At 51.7% G+C, this 24455-nt stretch overlaps 1 protein-coding gene across 2 annotated transcripts; it reads left to right on the top strand.

The window, feature by feature from the left end:
- Positions 1-940: 940 nt before the first annotated feature.
- LOC138096614 (zinc finger protein 8-like) lies at positions 941-12454 on the top strand. 2 transcript variants are annotated; one of them, XM_068992877.1, is made up of 5 exons: positions 941-1046; positions 6162-6288; positions 6580-6669; positions 9524-9534; positions 11102-12454. In XM_068992877.1, the coding sequence occupies exons 1-5, from the start codon at positions 981-983 to the stop codon at positions 12452-12454; spliced, it is 1647 nt and encodes a 548-aa protein (XP_068848978.1). In that variant the 5' UTR covers positions 941-980. The 2 variants fall into 2 exon arrangements, with proteins under 2 accessions (XP_068848978.1, XP_068848977.1); XM_068992876.1 differs by lacking the exon at positions 9524-9534 and having other exon boundaries at positions 6580-6675; positions 11097-12454.
- Positions 12455-24455: the final 12001 nt, after the last annotated feature.

A 24455-nucleotide genomic window follows, 5' to 3' on the forward strand; every position in this document is an offset into this window, starting at 1 on the left:
TGGTCAAGTAAATATTATTTGATTGCATCCTGGTGAACATCTGCTTTTTCCTTCTTTTCTAGTAATTTTTTAACAGACTCTAACAAACTCAAGGATATGACCCACGGCAAGGGAGTGAACACCCCCAGTCGAGAAACAGAACAAGATCAGCTTTCAGATCTCGAGCGGTGCCCCCTCTGGGCAACTGCTCCTCAAAACGTTTCCAGTAACAAACGTTTAAACGTTCGTGTTATTCTGAAGCATAGAAATATTTTGAGCACAACGACAGTATACAATCCAGAAAGAAACTAGGAAAGCCCCAGCCCTCCTCCTCCGTGTTTCCGGCTAGGAAGAGCAGACCCCGGGTTTCAAGGGCTGTGGCAATCCAGGTTGCCGACTGGCATTTGGAAGAGGGGCCGCGGGGCACAGACTGGCATTTGGAGGAGGGGACCCGGGGCACAGGCTGGCATTTGGAAGGGGGGCCGCGGGGCACAGACCGCATTTGAAAGAGGGGCCGCGGGGCGCAGACTGCATTTGGAGGAGGGGACCCGGCGTGCAGACTGGCATTTGGAGGCGGGGCTGCGAGGGCGAAGGCTGCGGAACGGCTGGCCTGGGAGAAGGACTCCCCCACGACGACGAGCCGCAGCACAGCAGCAATGAGCAGAGAAAGCCCGCCCACTCAGGCCCGCGGCTCGGCGCGGCGAGCGCCTGCGGTGCCTGGAGGCCGGCGCATGGAGGCTCCCATTGGCCGCAGGGCAACAGGGAGGAAGCTCCCATTGGCCCGAAGCCAACGGGCTCCCATTGGTTGAAGGCTTGACGAACGAAAGCTTTCATTGGCCGGGGCTGCGGCGTGCCGCACGGCCTTCTGGGACTTGTAGTTGCGGTGTCCCCGGCGCGGCCGCCATTGTCCAGCGGGCTGTGAGTCTTGCGGTTCTTGTGGCGGGGACGGCTCTCGTGTTCAGGGTCGCCTCGGGCACCAGTCCTCTACCTGTCAGCCTAGGATGGACCCCGAGGAGGAAGCGGCGGCACTGGCGATGGCTACGGGGCCGCCGGCAGAACGGCTCCAGGTACGGCGGAACAATCATAGTAACAGAAACAACGATGGCAGCGGGCCTCGGGCCGGGTATTACCCCTTTAGCCCTCACAGCGCACGGTGGGCAGGGTCGGGCCTTATCCTCTGCACAGACGGGGAGACTGAGGCCCAGGTTGGGGTACGCTGACATGCCCAGCTGGTGAGGGGTGGCGTCTGGATTCGAACCCGGGCTCTCCCGTCCCCGAGTGCGCGTGCTCCGCGAGTCCTCCGGCCTTTCCGTCCAGGGAAAGGATTTGGGTTCGTTCGCGAGCACCAGGCTGGCCCCCCGCCGATACCCTGCCCCTCGCCCCGAAGGCCGTCCACCGTGAGGATGGGTCTTAGTAACTGGAGTAGAGATGCTTCAACGTGCGGAGTCAGCCGACACCCACCCAGAGTCCCGCTCCCCGAAACCCCGGGCACCGCCTCCTGGGTAAGGACACACCGCGTTATTGGGGCGGGAGCGACTATCAGGGTCTGACCCCTGCCGGGCTGTCGGGGACTCAGTTCAGAGCAGTCTCCAAGGGCATCTGGGAAGGCGCCTGTTTGAAAGCTCCGGCCCTTCTAGACAAAGTGGCTGCTGCCCGTGTTCTCCATACAGTGCTGACTCCACGTGGCAAGAACCGAAAGAAATGTATAATTCCTTAAGTTGCAGACTTTCTGTCCTCCTGTCCTTGCCTACCGGCTTTTGCATTTATTTGGTATGCAAAGTGAGACTGTTGATAGTCCTAGGTGTGCATAGTGTTCAGAGACTGTTGCAAATGTGTAGGAGATGCAACCACGTTTTTGTTTGCTTTTGCTGTGGATCCTGGAGAAGGGGCAGGGAGTGAGCAGTGTCAAAGAGTATCAGAGCTGGGCCATAGTTAAAGCAGTAAAAACAGGTTTTCTTTGGGGACAGTTGCAATAGGGGGAAAGAGACTTCAGTACAGAACTGGGCTCAATTGTGAATACAACAAGCAAACGTGGGTATTTTTATAGTAGGGGTAGAGGTAATTTTTGGTTGTCAGACTCTTTGCGACCCCATGGACTGCAGCATGCCAGGCTTCCCTGACCTTCACTATCTCCCAGAGTTTGCTCAAACTCATGTCCATTGAGTTGGTGATGCCATCCAACCATCTCATCCTCTGTCATCCCCTTTTCCTCCTGTCTTCAATCTTTCCCAGCATCAGGGTCTTTTCCAATGAGTTGGCTCTTTGAATCAGGTGGCCACAGTATTGGGAGCTTCAGTATCAGTTCTTCCAATGAATATTCAGGGTTGGTTTCCTTTAGGATGACTGGTTAGGTTTCCTTGCAGTCCACAGGACTGTCAAGAGTCTTCTCCAGCACCGCAATTCGAAAGCATCAGTTCTTTGGTGCTCAGCCTTCTTTATATCCATACATGACTACTGGTAAAGAGTCTGTTCTCAATGCAGGAGATCCAGGTTCCATCTCCGAGTGGGGAAGATCCCCTGGAGAAGGAAACGGCAACCTGGTCCAGTATTCTTGCCTGATCCAGGCAAGAGAAATTCTTGAGAGAATTCAAGAGAATTCCAGACAGAGGAGCCTGGTGGGCTACAGTCCATGGGATCACAAAGAATTGGACATGGCTGAGTGACTAATACTTTCACTTAACTATATGGACCTTGGTTGGTAAAGTGATGTCTCTGCTTTTTAATGTGCTGTCTAGGTTTGTCATAGCTTTCCTTTGAGGGAGGAAGCGTCTTTTAATAATTTCATGGTTGCAGTCACCCTCTGCAGTGATTTTGGAGCCCAAGAAAATAAAGTTTGTCACCGTTTCCATTGTTTCCCCATCTGTTTGCCATGAAGTGATGGGACCAGATGCCTTGATCTTAGTTTTCTGAATGTTGAGTTTTAAGTCAGCTTTTTCACTCTCCTCTTTCACCCTCATCAAGAGACTCCTTAGTTCCTCTTTACTTTCTGCCATTAGAGTGGTGTCATCTGCATATCTTGCTAAACTGACCTAAAACAGGGTTCTTGCTGAATGAGGCCAAATGATGGGATGTTGCTGGGAGGGCTGTGGGGGTGAGGACTTTGAAAAGATACCAAGAGTGATCAGGTATGGAGGGTAGGATTCTTGGGACCAATGGGACCCAAGAAACCAGTGGGACTGGAGTTTTGATAAAACTGAATGATGCAGAAATGGACACAGAAGCCCAAAGGTCAAAGCTTATTTGGGAAGAGGGTTGTGAGCCAGACTAAAGTTCGGTCAAGGAGAGAATCTGTCAGCAGTGAGAGGCTTGAGAGAGAGTGTGTTTGTTATCTGTTGCTGTGTAACAAATAATGAAAAACACAGTGGCCTAAAACAACAATAAATACTACCTCAGTTTCCGATGAGAGGGATCCTGTAGTGACTTTGCTGGTGAGTCTGGCCTGGGTTCGTGACAGTTAAGATGTCAGCCTGGCCTGCAGTCACCTAAGACTTGACCGGGGCTGGAGGGTCCACTCCTAGGACGGCTCATTCATGACAGTTGGCAGGAGGCCTCTCTCCCTTCTGATGTGGGACTCTCTCTGGAGCTGTCTGGGCGCTCTTACAACATGGCGCCCAGCTTCCCACAAAGGGAGTGACCCAGGAGAAGGCTCGGTGGAAGCCACAGTGTCTTGTGACCTGGGCTCAGAATTCACTCTCTGAATTATCGTATCAGTTACGTAAGTCAGATCTGCTCAGTATAGGAGGAGGCTACACGGGGGCTGGGGACCACTGCGGTCCATCTTGGAGGCCTGCCACCACGGGAGCCGAGGACCGGAAGCAAAGGGCTTTGAGGTCCAGTGTGTTAGCATCCTTTGGCTGCCACAACAGATTATTACGCATGTGAAGGTTTGAAATCTATATTAATCTGTTGATTCTTGGGGTTCCAGAGGTCAGGAGTCTGGAATCACGTTCCCTGAGGTCAGGGCCTGAGGTCAGGCTCTCCGCTGGCCTTGCATTGCCTTTGTCACCTATCAGAGCCATAGACTTTGCATTTTCGGCTCACGGCCCTTTGTCCACCTTCATTTTGCTTTGGTGGTCACGTTATCTTCTGCCGCCTGTAGTTCCGTCTCCCAATACCTTCCCTTCAGAAGGACATTTGTGATTGAATGTAAGGACCACCTCGGTATTCCAGGATAATCTCCCTATTTTGAAACCCCTTAAGGGTTTTAAATGGGTTTCAAACCCATTAAGGGATGTGATTAACACATCCACAGAGTCCCTTTTGCCATTTATGATAATATTCACAGGTTCCAAGAACTAGGACCTGAGTATCTGTAGGGGCCATTTTTCAGCTACCCATAGCCAGGCTAAAGGGGGTCATCCTTTATCGAAAGGAAGGAGCTGTTTGAATCGCTTTAAGCAGGAATGGCATGGGTTTGAAAAATACATTCAGGCATTGCCGGGTGGGAGTGAGAGACGCTGAGAGCAGGCTAACGCCCAGGGCGGAGTCCAGTGACTGGGCGCTGGCCGATGCCAGGGCAGCCTGCTGAGCTGGGGAGGATGTATGGAGGGAGCACGTCTGACAAAGCCCATCCCGCCGGGCCCCGCAGTGCAGAGCAGGAGGAGGGCTGCAGGGGTCTGCCGTGAAGCAACGGGGAGGCTCAAAGACAGCGAGGAGCGGGCTTCTGCTGGGCTTCTGCGAGGAGACATGCGGGACTCATGGGATGTCACTGAGAGGTCTGTGGCCTAGACAGCCAGCCCGCAGCGGGCCCAGCACGGTCACTGGCGCTGCACGCAGAGCAGGTAATGGCTGCCGGAGGCACAGTGACCGTGCTTTCAGGGCTGGAGGACCGTCAGAGTGGGAGGCGAGGACGCGGGGACACGAGCAGAGACCTTGGTCCCAACCAAAGGGTTCTGTAGCTTTGCTGCATAATTTTTGGTCGAACCACATGCTGCCTGTACTATGATGTCTTAGATATTTAAAAATCTAATTGTGGTTTTTCTTAAAGGAAATACCACCTGAAAGTTGAAGTCTTTTGTATGTGATTTTGCTTGCATTTCCCTGGTGGTGAATGACCTTGAGCATCTTTTCAGGTGCTTATTAGCTGATTGTTTATTTTCTTCTATATCTTCTTGAAGAAATACCTGTTTAGAGTCTTTGCTTATTGGATTGTCTTCATTGTTGAGTCTTAAGAGTTCTCTGTATCTTCGGAATACAAGTCGCTTAGGAGAGAGATGATCTGGGACACCTCCCATCATACCAGTGTCTTTAACTTTCTTGTTAATGTCCCTTAGAAACAAAAAAGGTTTTAATTTTTATGAAGTCCAGTTTACTCATTTTTTTTTTACTTTATTGCTTGTTTTTTTGCTGTTATAGCGAAATAAAAATTTAGCCATATGTTTTCTTCTGAGAGGTTAATAGTTTTAACTCTTGTATTTATGCCTTTGATGCATTTGAGTTAAATTTTATATATGGCGTGAGATAGGAGACTTAACTTTATTCTTTTACATGGGACTAAAAGTTTTCCCCTCATAAAATGTGGCCTAATTTTCAGTTTCTTACCAGAGACTGGACATTCTGACCACGTGAGGCCTGTATTTCGCCACAGTTGATTGGTTCTGAGTCCGAGCTACCCCTTCAGAAAGGGCGCGTGTTACCATCACTTCGTGTGCCACCTCTCATAGGTTAAGTACCCTCACAGGCTCTTACGTGAACCACGTCAGTCACTTGTGAGCCTGCCTAGTGTCTGAGGGGCAGTGAATTTCTAACTCCAACTGCACACCCCTCTTTTCGGGGAGGAGGATAAGCCTTGCTTTGACTCTGAGGATTTCTTAGTGTGTCAGTTAGCCATTTTTGCATAACAGACTATCCCAACATGTGGGGGCTTAGACACAACAGTCGCTGTTTCTTTGGCTCACGAATCTGCAAGTCAGCAGTTTAGACTGGTCTCTGTCAGCACCTGTGCCTGTCCACGGTTGGCTGTGGGCTGGTTGGCTTTGCTCATGCCCAGATGCCTTTCTCGCGTCCTGGCCGACAGCCCACCCCAGGCGGGAGCCCAGCAATGCCCGGGAAACCTGACTCTGTTGCTCGGGACGCGCTCCCTGGACACTGGCCTGCTTGTCTTTATTTTCCCCGCCCCTCCTCCTAATCCTGAGGACACTGATGGGGACAGTCCGGGTGACAGAGCATGTGTGATGTTTCAGGAGCCGGTGACTTTCCGGGACGTGGCCGTGGACTTCACCCAGGAGGAGTGGGGGCAGCTGGGCCCGGCCCAGAGGACCCTGTATCGAGACGTGATGCTGGAGACCTTTGGGCATCTGCTCTCCGTGGGTGAGGCTGCTTCCCCCGCTGCTGACCAGATTCCCGCGCTGACTCACTATTCATGGGTTATGGGTTGCCCGGCCTCTCGTGAGACGAGCTGACCTTGGGCTGGAGACCACGGAGCTTGAATTCTCACTCCTGTGGGACATGTGGTTGTAGACTCTGCCCTTGAGTGTCCTGATGCAGAACCTTTTGTGGCGCCCCGGCCCCTGATGGTCAGGAGCCTCAGTCTGGAGCCTGGACTGGTTCTCATCTTCTCCAGAGCAGACCCACACCACCTTTGTCTTCCTCTGTTTCCAGGGCCTGAGCTTCCCAAACCAGACGTCATCTCCCAGCTGGAGCAAGGGGCTGAGCTGTGGGTGGCGGAGAGAGGACTCGCCCAGGGCTGCCGTCCAGGTGAGAGCCCGCCGAGGGGGAGCGCTGATGGGAGTGGCTGTGCCCCTTGGGAGGGTGATGTGTCGGGGTCCCCAGAGGGAAGTCAGCAAAGGGAAGAGGCCAGTCAGGGGGCCAGGTCCCCCCTGGGCCCCTCAGTCCCCCGGCAGTACGCTGTAACAGTTCATGGGGAGTGTTGGCTACTAGGCAGGCTTGTGTAGGCTCTGGGCCAGGGGCTGACTGGGGTCTGGTCATGCGGGCACCCTCCACCTGGCACAGACCAAGACCAGGCTCCCAGGAGAAAGCAGGTGTTCGCCCTAAGCCACAGTGAGTCTCTTTTCCTAGTTTGGGTCGGGGCAGTGCCCCCAAATCCAAGTTCCCTGACCAAGCCAGAGGCCAGCCTTGAGAGCTGGTCCTCCTGGGACAGCTGCCTCAGAGCTGCCTCCCCTCCGGAGAGGGACGCTGGAGCCCTCTCTCCACAGGGGCCTGGGCCCCGTCCTTCACCCCTGCCTGCAGTGCTCCTGGTGCTCTGGGCTCCCCTCACCCATGCCCCCCTTCTCTGAGCTCAGAGACGCCAGCTCTGCTCGAGCGGCCAGAGTCCAGCACTTCCTCCTTTCCCAGCAGCGTGTGGCGTGTCCTTTCCGTGGGATGATTTCTGAGTGTGAACCTGCCCTTCAGCTTCTCCGTTTCATTCTTGCATGTCCACGGTCTGTGCACTTGTGCTGTGCGCGCTTCTGTTCTCGTGGAAGCTGTGAGTCCCTGACAGCTGGCCCAGCGCCGTCAGCACGGGAGCGGCGGGCCTCTCACGAGGCAGAGCCGGGGGCATCGTGCCAGTGCTGGCTCGGCATTCCCGCGCCACCAGGGCTGGTGTTCCCAGTTCTCCTGGCCTTTCCCTGGGCTGGGTGCGGCTGCAGCAGCTTTGGACGCCACATCCGTGCTCCACGCAAGTGCTGAGGGAGCTGGGAAGCGTGGCGCCGGTCGTATTTGTCCCCTTTCTCCAGCTCCAGATGTTGTTGAGGAGGGGGACAGCCCTGCTGCTCGGAGACTGGGGTGGGGTGGGGTCGGCTTGTCATCAGTCCCTGGGCCGGTGTGTTGGTACGCTGACTACATTTGAAGGACGTGGGCTCTGGCCACGGGAAACATAAGCAGCTGGACACACAGTCCGCTCCCCCTCTGACACCATCCTTAGGCAGCCTGTGGTCCCTCCACACACGGCGTGGCCCCCACCCGGGACGGGACTGCCAAGCACGCTGTCTCCTCTGGCCGTGGAGCCTATTTATCTTCAGCCCCAGACAGTAGCCTTCCTTCCCCTAGGCTCTGAGGTAGCTCTCACCCATCTGGCCAGCTCCCTTCTAGCTGCCCGGTCCCAAGCTTGCCATAAAATTAACCCATGTAAAGTGTACGGTTCTCCGGTTCATGGATTGTCCATCCGTCACCACTGTGTAGCTCCAGAACCTTGCAGCTCCCCAGAAATCACCCACTAGAGGTACCCTGGCTTGTTTCTACCCATAGAAGACTCTTGATGCCAAATATGTGGGGTTTTCCACATCAGCAATCGATTGTCCAACTCTGTAGGCACTAGATGGGTGTCGCAACAGTTCAGTCCAGTTCTGACCCGCCTCCCTGGAGTTGGTGCAGACCTCACAGCTTAGGAACTCAGGCCTGTTAGACTGGCCCCTCCTCAGGCATGGGCCGCAAGTCGGCCTCCCATCCTTCGGCTGACTCGCTGTAAACCCGGGGTTCCCACGGCCCCCCTTAGGTTCAGTAGTGTGCTGTAACAGCTCACAGAACTCAGGAAGTCACTGCTTTTATTCACTGTGTTTTATAAATGACAGTATAAAGGGTATAAATGAAAAGGCAGGTGTCAGGGGAGAGGATAAAGCATCCCATCCTGAAGCTGTCGAGGGCCCATCAAGAGTCACCTCTCAGCATAAACTCATGGTTGAGGGGAATTTGTTACAATTAACAAAAGACAGTCCTAACCTCTCTCACTAAGGAAATTGCAAGGGTTTTAGGAGCTGGGTGCCGGGGCCCAGGGATGAAGACCACATACATATTTCTCTTTAAATGACAGTAGTCGCTCATCACCTCATCCCACCCAGCCCCTGGCAGTCACTAATCCACTTTCTATCAGGGAATTTGCATATTCTGGATGCTCCATTTAAGTGGAGTCTTATAACATGGCCTTCGGTGTCTGGCTTTCATTTTTTCTTGGAATGTAGTTGATGTGCGACATTATGTAAATACAGGTATACAGTATAGTGAGTCCGTTTTTAAAGGCTACACTCCCCTTACAGTTATAAAACATTGGGTAAATACCCTCTGTTGTACAAAATATCCTTGTAACTTACTTTAGTACGTAATAGTCTGTGTGTGTCTAGCTTCTTTCAACGGAGAAGGCAATGGCACCCCACTCCAGTACTCTTGCCTGGAAAATCCCGTGGACGGAGGAGCCTGGTGGGCTGCAGTCCATGGGGTCGCGAGGAGTCGGGCATGTCTGAGCAACTTCACTTTCGCTTTTCACTTTCATGCACTGGAGAAGGAAATGGCAACCCACGCCAGTGTTCTTGCCTGGAGAATCCCAGGGACAGTGGGCTCCTGTCTGTGGGGTCGCACAGAGTCGGACACGACTGAAGTGACTTAGCAGCCCCAGCTTCTGTCAAGGAGCATCATGTTTTCAAGATTCAGTCATGTTCTGCTTTGTTTCAGTAGTTCATTCCTTTCCATCACTGAATCATATTCCACTGTGTGGATGGACCACATGGGGTTGGTGGACCACATTGGGTTGTTTCTACTTTTTGATTCTGTTGGATAGTGCTACTGTGAACGTTCCTGTACAAGCTTTTGCAAGGGCTGACTCGTGTTTTAGAAGACCCGCTCTGGGTGCTGTGTGTGGAGCCCAGTCTGGGGTCTGGAGGTGAGGAGATGCGCTGGCTGCCAGGCCAGCCTGAGCCCCTCCAGCCCCTCTCCCCAGCCAGCGCTCCCGCACTGCCTTGCATCTGAGGCAGGTTTGAGAACCTGCTTCCTGTCAGGAGCTGCCTGGGGACATTCTGATGTGGTGAGTGGGCCCTGAGTGCATGAACACAGAGTGTGCCGTGGCCAGAATTGCAGCAGGTCAGGAGGTTCGAGCCTGGGGTGGGCAGGCCCGCTGGCCCCGAAGACGTCCACGTCCTAATCCCAGAGCCCATCTGTTGGATTGCTGGGCCAGCCTGTGACCTCACAGCAGCCCTCTTGTGAGGGAGGCAGGATGAGGACGGGAGATGTCAGAGGGGGATTGCCCGATGCTCCGCTGCTGGCTCTGGAGGTGAGGGGGAGGGCCGAGGCCCGTAGGCGCTTCTGGAGCCACCAGGAAACCCACCCCTGCAGCCTCCGGAAGCTACCCTGCCTTCCCGGGAATAGGTGTGTGCAGGGGCTGAGCGTGTAGTCAGTTGGTAGAGCGGTAGGTTGGGAGGAGGGAGCGCCTTGCCTGCCTGAGGGGCGATTCGGCTTCTGGAGGACCCGGGACCAGGGGCTGCTCCTCGCAAGGTGTCTCACAGGTGAGAGGGCACCTCCACATGGAATCTGACCTGTCACACCCGGGTTTGAAACAGCTCCTCGTCGCCCTGAGCCGCCGCCTCCTGTGCTTTGTGTCTGCCTCCCCAGCTGGGCTTTCTGTCCTTCAGTCACTGCTTTATCCCCAGCACCTCAGGCCAGACAGTATTTTAGGCTTTGTGGGCAATGTTCAATCTCCGTATTTGTTTTCTGTCATGGCTGTAGCAAATTGCCACAAACACAGAGGTTTAAGGCAACGTATTGTCTCTCAGTTCTGTCAGACCCAACTGGTTTATTGCCGCGGCCCCCACAAGGCCAAAGGCAAGGTATCAGTGGGCTGGGAGTGGAGATGGCAGACTTCCTGGGAGGCTCAGGAAGGCTGTTCCTCTGGATGCAGGCAGGTTGTTGGCAGAGTCCAGTTCTGCGTGGTCATTGGACAGAAGTCCCCGTGTCCTTGCAGGCTGACAGCTGCCTCAGCTTCCCTGGCTCAGGCCCCCTGCCCAGCCTCTCCTTTCTACCTCCTCCTGTTGGTAAAGCTTGAGGGGATTGCTCCTGACCTGCCCAGCTAACCCAGCATCATCTCCCAGGGCTGAGGTTTTTTAAAGCCAGCTGATGAGTGGACTACGTGTCACCCACAAAATCGCCTGCCAGCAGCCCCTCTGTGACTGACAGAGACACCTGACTGCTTCAGCGTCCACCCGTAAGCATGGTTAGCTTGGGGGCTGTCTTTGGCCAGCTCCTGATCTAGGCCAGTATCTGGCCCATGACGGGTGCTCAAAAAGTTCTTGTTGAAAGAATGAGTGAGGGAAGCTTTGCAGACAGAGCGCTGCGGTCAATGTGAGCGGAACTGGGAGGCAGGACACCGTCCCGGGGTGTGTCCATCGGCCCCTCACAGCTCTTCGGTTTTCTTTCAGGCCAGGAAGCTGGACCGGAGGGTCGGCCACCAGCCCGGGAGCAGGGCCTTCCTGAGGAGAAGGGGCAGGAAGGCTTCCTGGGGAAGGCGCCGCGTCGCGCCACGTCGGGGGAAGACTGGGAACGGGCGGGCCGGGTCGGGGGGTCCGAGCAGGACCAGGGTCATTGGCGGCGACTCCAGGAAGCCCCGGTTCAGGACGGAAGTCTCAGACTTGGGGAGAGCCCCGGTCCGCTGCCGGAGGTCTCCAGGCTGGAGCGTGCGTGTGTGCCGGAATCTCGGGGTCCGAGCTCGGCGCGGAGCCCTGGCGCCGCGCGTGAGGAGACGGGCTCCCCGGCAGCGCAGCCGCGCGACCGCCACGAGCGCGGCGAGGCGTCGGCTGCGGCGCGTGCTGTGCTGGAGGCGGCGCTGGCGCGTGGCCCCGCGCCCGACAAGCCCTACAAGTGCGCAGACTGCGGGAAGTCCTTCAACCACAACGCGCACCTCACGGTGCACCGGCGCATCCACACGGGCGAGCGGCCCTACGCGTGCAAGGAGTGCGGCAAGGCCTTCAGCCAGAACTCGTCGCTGGTGCAGCACGAGCGCATCCACACGGGCCACAAGCCCTACAAATGCGCCGAGTGCGGCAAGTCTTTCTGCCACAGCACGCACCTCACGGTGCACCGGCGCATCCACACGGGCGAGAAGCCCTACGCCTGCCAGGACTGCGGGCGCGCCTTCAACCAGAACTCGTCGCTGGGCCGCCACCGGCGCACACACACCGGCGAGAAGCCGTTCGCCTGCAGCGTGTGCGGCAAGGCCTTCTCGCGGACCACCTGCCTGTTCCTGCACCTGCGGACGCACACGGCCGAGCGGCCCTACGAGTGCAGCCGCTGCGGAAAGGGCTTCCGGCACAGCTCGTCGCTGGCACAGCACCAGCGCAAGCACGCGGGCGACGGGCCCTACGACTGCCGCCAGAGGCTGCTTTTCGCGCCCGCGCCCGCCTGGCCCGAGCCCCTGAGCCCGGGCGAGGGCCCGCCGCGCAGCGACAGGCCCTTCCGGTGCGGCCAGTGCGGCAAGGGTTTCACGCAGAGCTCGCACCTCATCCGCCACCAGATCACGCACACCCGAGAGCAGCCCCGGGGCCGCGGCCGCCGGCGCCCGCAGGCCCGCAGCCGCGGCCCGCACCTCGCGCGGTGCCCGCTCGGGCCCCCAGAGGAGAGCCCTGGGGGCGGGACGAAGGCGGGGCCGCCCGCCGGCAGGGCGCTGGCGCTGTTCGACCTCCACGAGATCATGCAGGAAAAGAACCCGGTGCGCGTTATTGGGGTGGAAGAGCCCGCCGTGGGCACGTCCGTGCTGTTTGACATCACCGAGTCCACGTAGGGAAGGAACGCGGCGGATGACTGTTGAACCGCAGGTACAGGAATGTGGTACGTCCACAAGGTGTGTTTCTGGAAGGGGGCTGAGGGTAGAAATGCCCTCAGATTTCCTGAGGCAGTGGTGCTTGCAAACACCTGAGATCACTGATTGTCCAGAGTCTCAAACCCAGTATTCAGAAATGAATTCAGAGGTAACGGAACCTACACACGTGTGTAATGTTGAAAACCCATATATGTCCCCGTTTTGTAAAGGATAATTAAAGCAAAAGACACTGTCAGTAGGTCACGTCGGCTGAGTTGCTGTCTCTCCCTGTGGTGGCGACCATCGTGCCTGGAGACTTGGGGCGTTGCCTGTGGCTTGCCATCTGGTGCATGGGGTTACCCACAGACACATGAGGAGAGGCCTGTGTGGTTGTGATATCCCAAAGTGGTGACTAAAGCTTGGGAAAGATTTGCACAAAACAGATGCAGCTGCGTTACTGGAAGGTTTTGTCTAAATTCTAAACATGCAGGAATTCATATGTGGAGTCAACCCAAGCCGCAGTTCCTATTTATGGAAAGGAGTCGCAGACATACACCCATGGCTGCTGGGATCCATGTCTGCACTTGAGAGTCGTCAGAGCAGGCCTGGCAGCCACACTCATGCCCAAATCGAGCGACAAAGGATTCCCCCGTGAAATCCCACAGCTTTCCCTGGGGGTGTCACGGCTCCTGTTAGAAACCATGGCCTTAGATTGGCAATGTTGCCTGTGATGGAGGGTCTCACTCAGAGTGGCTTTGTTCCCCAGGAGATACTTGGTGATGTCTGGACACATTTTGGTTGTCATGACTGGCAGAGGGGAGCAGTGGCATCCTGTGGGGGAGGTCGAGGGTGCTGCTGAGCATCCTGCAAAACCCCGTCACCAAAGAGCCACCGGGCCTTGAGGTGGAGAACCCTTGCCCAGCATAAGAGGTAGCTTTCCTGACTCTGGAAGTTGATTAATCAGGGCTTTGTTAACAGTCCTTTACATTTGGTTTTAACACATGCTATCTTGAGCATGTACACATTTTCTTTTAGTAATTCTTTTCCACTGTTTTGCAACATTTGTAGTTGGTGTGAGGGAAGAGAATCCACTTATTTTTCTGAGTAATTTTAGCATTTTATTTTGGACATTCCGTGTGCTGATACATTTTCACTGGCACCCCTGTGGTCATAGGATTATTTTTACATCAGCACCAGAAATCTTGTCATTTTATCAGTTTTTAAAAATATCTCTAAAAAGCATGGCCCATGATGACAAAAACCATTTTTATAGTCATTCTGAGCTATCATTTGCCTTTTTCACTAAGTTAATGTTTACACTGATAGTGCAAATCCAACACTGGGTAACACTGCCAGAGTCTCAGAATCAAGGAAGTTGCCCCCAGGTCACTGTTCATATTTTTCCTTCCCTGGCATTTCAGTAAAGGGGGTCGGGGTGGGGGGGATGGTTTCACTTAAGAATGTCTGTGATGAAGCAGGAAAAAGTATTAATTTCATTAAATCTTGAGTAAAACTATATTACCATCTAAGGGGAAATAACAGTAATTACTATGTCATCAAATATCTAGTGGGTATTCCTGGTTTCCTTATAAATTTTGTTTTCTGTTTGGTTTGTTCTAATCATGATCTAAAGAAAAATCACACAATGCATTTGCTTGACTTAGGTCTCTCTTAATCTATAGGTCTCCCCTCTTTTTCTTTTTTAGTCTTTTATATGTTGGGGGAAACAACAAGATAACCTAAATTTTGTCCCTATCCCAAGCCTGCCCATCAGATCCACTGGAGTATGCTGAGGGCCTTTTGTGAATGATGTGACTCTGTTTTGTTCTCAAAGTTTATCTGCCCCATCTCAAGCACAGCCTACCATCTTGCTGGGATCTCTGGTGACCTTCAAAAGACCTTTCTTTCAGCTGTCAGTGTCCAGGAAAGCAAGCTGCCTGAGAAAATGGCTTATTTATATATGATGCCATACATTGTAATATGACCATTTTCATGTCCACAATTGGAAACTTCGCCTGGCTCATCATCTTCCTCTCTTCCAACTTTACTCCTGAGGAAATCAAAGCCTTCTGATCTTTGTCTATGCTGTTCTTGGTATAAAGAACATTGTGTTCAAAGGTGTGATCCTTGGTATCTCAGCAGAAAGGATGCAAAAACTAAGGACTTAATCTGCCTGCTTTCTAACCTAGAATGAAAGAGTGAAGTGCCTGTGCCTCTGGGATGCTGCCTTGTGTGCCCCAGTTACACAGCACAGTTGCCTTTCGTTTGTTTGCTGTTCCCACTGTGGTTGCATCCTCGCAACGTTAAATACAAAACATAAACATCAACAATTGGAAGGAAGGGAAATTGGCCACGGCACAGGTCAGCTTGTAGAAATTGTCCCAGAAAAGTATCCCCCAGAAGGAATACTGCATTGTCAGAGCGTCGAGTTGAATGGAAGAAGTATTCTGGAACGGTGCAGCGGTTGTTCTAAGCACGGTGTCAGAGTGACCGACCGTCAGAACTCACTGCTGAGATGTGATGGGTGAGTGTCAGGACCTGTCAGAACTTTCCTTTGTCCAATTCTGTTCTTGGGATGCTTGAGTGTCACACCCCGTAGGTTTTCCCCAGTAGCGGAGCCAGGCTTGCAGCTCACCTCCAGAGGTTCCGCAGGATGCCTCGGAGCCTCGGGTGTGTCTCTGCCACCCTGTCACTCTCTGGGCTTGTCTTGTGGACTTCTCCGTCAACACTCATTATCACAGCGCCTCTGTTGTCACGCCTTGGCCTGCACCACCTTCCATTTCATTCTTAGCAAATAACCTTCTATTTACGTGGCTCAGAAGAGGTGTGTTTTCAGACAGGCAGTGACTCACACCTCTGTGAGGTGGCACGGTTTTATGTATAAGGAAAATCTGGCCCAGGACAAACAGAACCTTCCCAAGGTTGCACAGCTGGGAGTTGGAGGCAGCATTTGAAGTCAGCACCCTGTTAACCGCGGCTTAAACAGATCAGACTTTGCTTGAAGGCTGTGTCTTCAGTGGCTCTGCGCCATCAGAGTCAGTGTCTTCTCTCCCAGCCTGTCCCTCGTGGTCACAGGGAGACCACTGCAGCCTCAGCCAATGCACCCACCATCATCAGGACTGGAGGAGGGGGAAAGGCAGGCCAGTACTCATCACTGGTGAGGTTTCAAAGAAACGACTCAGAAGCTTCCATCCAATGCCTCCATGTCTCGCTGGCCAAGACTGAATCACTTAGCTTCTCTAACCTCTGTGGTTGAGACTATCCCCGAGAAAAAGCCTCAGAAGAGGTTAACAGTGGACAGCTGGCAGCGCCTGCCGCCTTTCTTCCCAGTCTCTTCTGGAGGAATCTGCCGCACTGCCCCTTCAGGTCAGGCGCCACCGCCTCTTCAATGCCTGGCTTGTCCCGCCTGCCTACCAGGCCCCCACGGTCCTCGGTCCCCTGGCACGCTGGAGCACTGTGCTCACCCAGATGCCTTCTGCCTCTCAAGGGGCCTCTTGCCTTCCCCTCCTCAACTCCTGGGGCCCCTGGGCTGCTGTCCCAGAGGCGCATCTTGAGCACGCACTCCCGAGATGCCCCAGTCCACACCGTGGCTGTGTGCTGCTCACTCCCAGGTCCTGGTCTCCGAACTTCGGGCTGGAACAGCAGCTGCATGCTGCCAGAAGCTCCCCCTGGATGCCCGGCAAGCTGGGGAAACCGCCTACCCAGAGGGAAATGCCACTCTCCATCCCAAACCTGTGCCCCCTGCCTTGCTCCCTTTCTCGAGGATTGTTGCCCCTGCCATCCCATCTCTCAATCCAAAAGATAGCGATAGACATCCTGTTGATTTTACCATGTAAGCAGCGTGGCTGTCTTCTTTGTTCCGTTTCCTTCCCACTGCTGCCGCTGACGCAGGATGGCCAGGAGAAGCCTGGCCACTAGGGCCCTCCACTTGCGACAGCCCCATCGTCGGTGTGGGGGTGCAGACTTGGAATGCTCCCGCCACTCGTGTGCCCTGGCTCGGGGAGACCCCGCGGTAACTGGACAGCTCAGAAGCCAGGCCTGCGACTGCCCCGTCCCCTCCGCCGCGGCCCGCACAGTGGCAACTGCAGAAGGGTCGTGTCTCCACAGTTCTTCGGGTGGGCACTGGGTGGGCTGGGCTCCAGTCACCTCATCGGTTAAGCTGGGAACAAGCTTGTCACCGTCAGCATTTGCGGCCCTCTCCATGAAGTGCAGCTCTTTTGGAATTTTCCATTTCTCATTTCGGGTCACCTTTTCTAGGCATCATATTCCTACTAATTTCCTTACAGATACTTTGAAACCAAGTCAGATAAGAAACTCCTCAGGGGAAATTGCTGTAAACTAGAGAAAGTATATGGTTTTATCAGTTTATCAGAATAATGCAAAATCTTTGTAGCAAAACCTGGAAAATGCACAAAAGTAAAATACACAAAAGTAGGAAGGCTTATTTAAAATTTAGTTCCTCATGCTTCCACCATCCAGGGATGCTCATTACCTTAAGGTTTTGTTAATTTTCGTTGTAACTTTTTCTTGAAGTATACATGTGTGTATACATAGAGTGAACATTAAATTTTATACACACAAAAATATGTATAGTTATCTTTTGTTTAGAAAGTTCTCTTGTAATGTGCTACTTACTATATTGTGAACATTTGCCTGTGAAGATGGAGTTTTAAATTAACATTCAGGAGGGTTGTAGCAGTGTGATCTCCACCCACCAGCTTACCTAAGCTTTCACTTTTATCTAAAAGGGGGCAAAGGGATTCATACACATTTCTGAGGGAGTGTGAATTGATACAGCCTCTGTGAAGGTCACTTTGTTGGTTGCTATCTAAATTACAGCAAGCCATTTGCTGGAAATGAATCCTACAGATATATTTGTACCCACACAAACTTCTTGTGTACTTTTTACTACGATATTGATTTCAGAAAGTGAAAACTTAGAATCAACCTTGGCGTCCACCACATGGGACTGGCTAAGTGATTTCTGGTGAACTGGCTGACTTTTCCCCAGCCCTTGAAATGGGGACTGTCTTTATGAACTTGTGTGGAAAAAAGCACCAAGATACATTGTCTATGAAAAGGTATAAAACAGGTTGTATGATATGTTTCCATTTGTGTAAAGAGGAAGCCATTGCTTACACATACACAAACACATTGAATCTGAAGGGTACAAGGTTACCAGACATACTACTTGCTCTTGGGGCGGAGAATTGGAGGGAGAGGGAAGATGAGGAATAATTTTCACTCTATATCTTTTGATATTTTTAGAATTTTGAAACATGTAAAAGTATTACCAGTTAAAAAAATAAATTTAAACAAAACCTAATTCTTTCAAATTAAACTAAGTTTGAGTGTGTTTCATTGTTCACTGTCTTCCCCTTCTTGATTGTCCACATGACTGTGTGTCTTGGTCACATCTGTTTTATATGACAATGGTAAAGAATCCACCTGTATCATATAGAAGAGATGTGGGTTCGATCCCTGGATTGGGAAGATCCCCTGGAGGAGGGCATGGCAACCCACCCCAGTTTTCTTCCTGGGATAATCCCATGGACAGAGGAGCCTGGCAGGCTACAGCCCAAGAGATCACAAGGAGTCAAACATGACTGAGCTCGTACATGTGTTTGTTGAGCTAACGGGACCAACTGAGTGTAAGATATCCTAGGCCCCGTGAAGTTTCCTGCCAGCTAGTTGTAGCACACACATTTCCAATCAATAAACCAATCTACAGTAGGAATAGAAAAAAAATTTTATTTGAGCCAAACAGGACTATAGCCTGGGAGACAGCATCTCAGATAACTCTGAGAAACTGCTCCACTGAAGCGTGGTTTCAGTGCGGTTTTGTGTCTTGTCAGAACAAAAAACATGACACAACTGAAGGATACATTCATTTAAGGTTTCAAAACAAGAAACCACCAGATGTGAGTCAGTATGGCCTTGGCACCTAGGAAGGGAGCTTTATTGTTGAAGGAGGACCAGCATTGGTGTCCCAAGAAGCAAGGCATTTAATCTTTTTTTTTTTTAGTTCTACCAGTTTATTGCTACCAACTCATCTCGCTCCACCCTCATGCACACGTGCTCAGTCATGTAACCCCATGGACTGCAGCCCAGCAGGCTCCTCTGTCTATGGACTTTTCCAGGCAACAATACTGGAGTGGGTTGCCATATCCTTCTCCTAATCTTTATTTTTAACATGGACATTAGTTCTGGTAAGTGCACCATTTTCTTTGGTGATTAAAGCAGATAGTGTGTGTATGACAGGCTGTAAATGGACTGTTTTAGTTAGCATAAATATCAAGATAAGTCATTTATAAGCCAGAATGACTTCCCCGTACCTCAATACATAAAAAATTCCTTTCATTAATACTTGTATATGGGCCAAGAGGAAGAGGAAAAATAGTATATGTGCAGCATAGCTAAAAGGACACAGAGAATGCCACGCGCTTGTCCTTTCTGCCGTCTTTCTGTGCTGCCAGATGGTGCACTTGAGTGTCCTAGCTGATACTCTCAGGAGTGTCAACAATGCGTAAAAGAGGAAAATGCCCGGTGCTAATTAGACTCTGCTCCAAAGTCATCATCAGGTTTCTAATTGTCATGATGAAGCATTATTACACTGGAGAGTTTGAAATCATTGATGATCACAGGGCTGGGAAAATTGTGAACTTCACAGGCAGGCTGAATAGTGTGGAGGTTTTTCCAGTAGTCATGTATGGATGTGAGAGTTGAACTGTGAAGAAAGCTGAGTGCCAAAGAATTGATGCTTTTGAACTGTGGTGTTGGAGAAGACTCTTGAGAGTCCTTTGGACTGGGAAGAGATCCAACCAGTCCATTCTAAAGGAGATCAGTCCTGGGATTTCTTTGGAAGGAATGATGCTAAAGCTGAAACTCCAGCACTTTGGCCACTTCATGTGAAGAGTTGACTCACTGGAAAAGACTGATGCTGGGAGGGGTTGGGGTCAGGAGGAGAAGGGGACGACAGAGGATGAGATGGCTGGATGGCATCACCGACTCGATGGACGTGACACTGACTGAACTCCAGGAGTTGGTGCTGGACAGGGAGGCCTGGCGGGCTGCAATTCATGGGATCACAAAGACTCTGACTGAGCAACTGAACTGAACTGAACCAGATTTGATGTGCATTGGTTTCTTGTACTTACAACCTCGGCTGGCATGATAGACCATGAAGAAGTAAGACAAAAACACACAGGAGGGAAAAATCCTTGTATTCTTTTTCTACGGATGATCAATGCAAAGAAATAGAGGAAAACAACAGAATGGGAAAGACTAGAGATCTCTTCAAGAAAATTAGAGATATCAAGGGAACATTTCATGCAAAGATGGGCTCGATAAAGGACAGAAATGGTATGGACCTAACAGAAGCAGAAGATATTAAGAACAGGTGGCAAGAATACACAGAAGAACTGTACAAAAAGGATCTTCACAACCCAGATAATCACGATGGTGTGATGACTCAGCTAGAGCCAGACATCCTGTAATGTGAAGTCAAGTGGGCCTTAAAAAGCATCATACGAACAAAGCTAGTGGAGGTGATGGAATTCCAGTAGAGCTATTTCAAATCCTGGAAGATGATGCTGTGAAAGTGCTGCACTCAATATGCCAGCACATTTGGAAAACTCAGCAGTGGCCACAGGACTGGAAAAGGTCAGTTTTCATTCCAATCCCGAAGAAAGGCAATGCCAAAGAATGCTCAAACTACCGCACAATTGCACTCATCTCACACGCTAGTAAAGTAATCCTCAAAATTCTCCAAGCCAGGCTTCAGCAATACGTGAATGGTGAAATTCCAGTTGTACAAGCTCGTTTTCGAAAAGGCAGAGGAATCAGAGATCAAATTGCCAACATCTGCTGGATCATGGAAAAAGCAAGAAAATTCCAGAAAAACATCTATCTCTGCTTTATTGACTATGCCAAAGCCTTTGACTGTGTGGATCACAATTAACTGTGGAAAATTCTGAAAGAGATGGGAATACCAGACCACCTGACCTGCCTCTTGGGAAACCTATATGCTGGTCAGAAAGCAATAGTTAGAACTGGACATGGAACAACAGACTGGTTCCAAATAGGAAAGGGAGTACGTCAAGGCTATATATTGTCACCCTGCTTATTTCACTTCTATGCAGAATACATCATGGGAAACGCTGGGCTGGAGAAACACAAGCTGGAATCAAGACTGCCGGGAAAATAGCAATAACCTCAGATATGCAGATGACACCACTCTTATGGCAGAAAGTGAAGAGGAACTAAAAAGCCTCTTGATGAAAATGAAAGAGGAGAGTGAAAAAGCTGGCTTAAAGCTCAACATTCAGAAAACTAAGATCATGGCATCTGGTCCCATCACTTCATGGGAAATAGATGGGGAAACAGTGGAAACAGTGTCAGACTTTATTTTTGGGGGTTCCAAAATCACTGCAGATAGTGATTGCAGCCATGAAATTAAAAGACGCTTACTCCTGGGAAGGAAAGTTATGACCAACCTAGAGAGCATATTCAAAGAGACATTACTTTGCCAACAAAGGTCCGTCTAGTCAAGGCTATGGTTTTTCCAGTGGTCATGTATGGATGTGAGAGTAGGACTGTGAAGAAAGCTGAGCGCCAAAGAATTGATGCTTTTGAACTGTGGTGTTGGAGAAGACTCTTGAGAGTCCCTTGGACTGGGAAGAGATCCAACCAGTCCATCATAAAGGAAATCAGTCCTGGGTGTTCATTGGAAGGACTGATGCTAAAGCTGAAACTCCAATAATTTGGCCACCTCATGTGAAGAGTTGACTCATTGGAAAAGACTCTGATGCTGGGAGGGATTGGGGGCAGGAGGGTTAGGAGAAGGGGATGACAGAGGATGAGATGGGTGGATGGCATCACTGACTCGACGGACATGAGTTTGAGTGAACTCTGGGAGTTGGTGATGGACAAGGAGGCCTGGCGTGCTGTGATTCATGGGGTCACAGAGTCGGACATGACTCTGGAATACACGATGGTATTCCCATCTCTTTCAGAATTTTCCGCAGTTTATTGTGATCCACACAGTCAAAGGCTTTGGCATAGTCAATAAAGCAGAGATAGATGTTTTTCTGGAATTCTCTTGCTTTTTCCATGATCCAGCAGATGTTGGCAATTTGATCTCTGATTCCTCTGCCTTTTCGAAAACGAGCTTGTACAACTGGAATTTCACCATTCACGTATTGCTGAAGCCTGGCTTGGAGAATTTTGAGGATTACTTTACTAGCGTGTGAGATGAGTGCAATTGTGCTGTAGTTTGAGCATTCTTTGGCATTGCCTTTCTTCGGGATTGGAATGAAAACTGACCTTTTCCAGTCCTGTGGCCACTGCTGAGTTTTCCAAATGTGCTGGCATATTGAGTGCAGCACTTTCACAGCATCATCTTCCAGGATTTGAAATAGCTCTACTGGAATTCCATCACCTCCACTAGCTTTGTTCATATGATGCTTTTTAAGGCCCACTTGACTTCACATTACAGGATGTCTGGCTCTAGCTGAGTGATCACACCATCATGATTATCTGGGTTGTGAAGATCTTTTTTGTACAGTTCTTCTGTGTATTCTTGCCACCTGTTCGTAATATCTTCTGCTTCTGTTAGGTCCATACCATTTCCATCCTTTATCGAGCCCATCTTTAATTTTCTTGAAGAGATCTCTAGTCTTTCCCATTCTGTTGCTTTCCTCTATTTCTTTGCATTGATCGCTGAAGAAGCCTTTCTTATCTCTCCTTGATATTCTTTAGAACTCTGCATTCAGATGCTTATATCTTTCCTTTTCTCCTTTGCTTTTCACTTCTCTTCTTTTCACGTTTTTTGGGGGCGATCAAAGTGGTGATCGTTCCACAGGCTTGAAAGGAAACTAAAAACCATTTAATTGTACCCATATAGAAGGCAATGGCAACCCACTCCAGTGTGCTTGCCTGGAGAATCCCAGGGACCGGGGAGCCTGGTGAGCTGCTGTCTATGGGGTCGCACAGAGTCGGACACGACTGAAGCGACTTAGCAGCAGCAGCAGCAGCAGCAGCAGCAGCAGCAGAATGGTGAACCGAAGGGAGGTGAATTACAGCTCCAAAAAACGTTAAAACATTTCAAAGGGGAAAGAAAACGGAAAGCGAAGCAAGTATAGAGGCACTGTGACCACACGGTCACAGAGGACCACGTGCACTACTTACATGACACATATCCGCCCTCTGTCCACACCCCGGCCCTCACACCGGTCATCTCCTCGCCCGCCCCTCACCTCCTCACACACACCTCTCACACCATGCACGCTGCCGCCTTCCGCACACCCTCGGGCCGGACCGTGCACACACCGCCGCCACTGCCCCACGAAGTCACGGCCGCTGTTCCCTCGCTTCACGAACCCAGTTGGACTACAACTCCCGACGTGCCTCGGGCTGCCGGGGCGGGCGACGTCGCGCCTTCTGGGAATTGTAGTCCAGGAGCTGTGGTCCCGGCGGGAGCGCGCGAGCTCCTCACTGCAGCGCCTGCCCGTCGCCTCCCGGAAGCGTGCGCCCGCCTGCGGGTGAGGTGGGTCGGGTTGGGGTCCCGACCTGGTTGCTGCTGGAGGGGAACTAGTGGAGGCCCTGCAGTCGCGAACGCCCGAGGTGGCCTGAACGAGATGTAAGGGACCGGCACGCGCGAGCGGGGAGCGAGGGGCCGACCCCGAGCCGCGCGTGAACCGACGGACGGAAAGACGCAGTGTGGAACTCGCTGGTCACGTGCGCGGCCAGCTGATTGCGATGAAGGCTGACTGGCCAGTTGTTTGTGTCTGACTCGTCTTGACTCGTGTTTCTGACTGACAGACTAGGAGCATTTGGTCAGCTGATAGGATGTCTGACTGACCCGATCAAGTTTGCAACTGACCAAGAAGTTGTTTGAGATTTTGTCGTTGGGTTGTGTGCTGCTGTGAGTAAGAGGGTGTGTCTATGACTGCATAAGTTTAGGCGTGACTGAGAGTGTGTATCTGACTGCCTGAAGCAGGTTGATTATGAGTAACTGTGGGAATGATGGTGCGAAGGCGTGTGCTTGACTGAGTGAGTGACTAGGAACCCTTGGGTCCCCGGGCGTATTTTGGGGTACGACTGAGGGACTCTGCCAGAGGTAGGGCATATGCATAGAACTATGGGCTTGACTGGGATGTTGTCAGGGGGACTACGCCTGGATGATTTGCTTGGGAGTTCACCAAGCGTGTGACAGGCTTTGTACTTGGCCTTGTCTGCAGCTGGAATTCTGCGACCTGCTGTCACCCAGCTGGGATGCTGTCCTAGCACCTTCTATGGGTTTAAGTCCAGCAGATGGCTGTGGAGTCATGAGATTGTGCATCTACTGCGTGTCTGCCGCGTGCCAGGCCTGTTGTCAGGCCAGGTACTAAGAAGTACTGATAACGTAATTACAAGAAGTGAAAGAACTGCTCCCCTAAGTTGGTTAAGCAGTTGTGGACAGAGGCTCTCAACTGTATGTGAGGTCAGAAAGTTGGAGGTGGAGTGAGCGTGATCTGTGTCCATGTATCTCATACCGTCATCAGGGATTTTCCTAAAGTGGTTTCAGGGATACAAAAGGGAGGTTGGAAATTGTCACTGCATTTATTGTTAATCCTGCCCGCTCTGTGCACCAACCCCCGACCCCCAGCAATGATTCCCTGTATCAGATTCCACCTTTCCTGTTCCCTCCGTTTGCTCAGCACCTGCTACCTGTGCACTTGCTGTGGGCACTGTGTCTCCAGCATGCCCAAACTCTCTGGGGAAACATGGTTAGAGCACAGAGCGCCGGGGCACACAAGGGACTACTTAGCCTGCTCCCAGGTGCTGGGCCGGCTCTTGGAGAAGATGACAGCTAAAGTGGGTCCTGCAGGACTAAGGGGGACTTTAGAACAAGAGATTAACGGGGACAGAGGAGTTGAGAAATTGGGATAATGGCAAGGACAAGGTTACAAGAGAACCAAGTGAGCTTTCCAGTGGAGTTAGG

The sequence above is a fragment of the Capricornis sumatraensis genome, chromosome 20, assembly GCF_032405125.1.
Source record: "Capricornis sumatraensis isolate serow.1 chromosome 20, serow.2, whole genome shotgun sequence".
Classification (NCBI taxonomy): domain Eukaryota; kingdom Metazoa; phylum Chordata; class Mammalia; order Artiodactyla; family Bovidae; genus Capricornis; species Capricornis sumatraensis.

What these genes read in the sequence shown, in the direction of transcription:
- LOC138096614 (XM_068992876.1), top strand. Translation starts at nt 981, where the DNA reads ATGGACCCCGAGGAGGAAGCGGCGGCACTGGCGATGGCTACGGGGCCG. An exon ending in CGCCGGCAGAACGGCTCCAG is followed by an intron (nt 1,047 to 6,161) that starts GTACGGCGGAAC and finishes GTGATGTTTCAG; the next exon opens with GAGCCGGTGACTTTCCGGGA. An exon ending in CGCCCAGGGCTGCCGTCCAG is followed by an intron (nt 6,676 to 11,096) that starts GTGAGAGCCCGC and finishes GTTTTCTTTCAG; the next exon opens with GCCAGGAAGCTGGACCGGAG.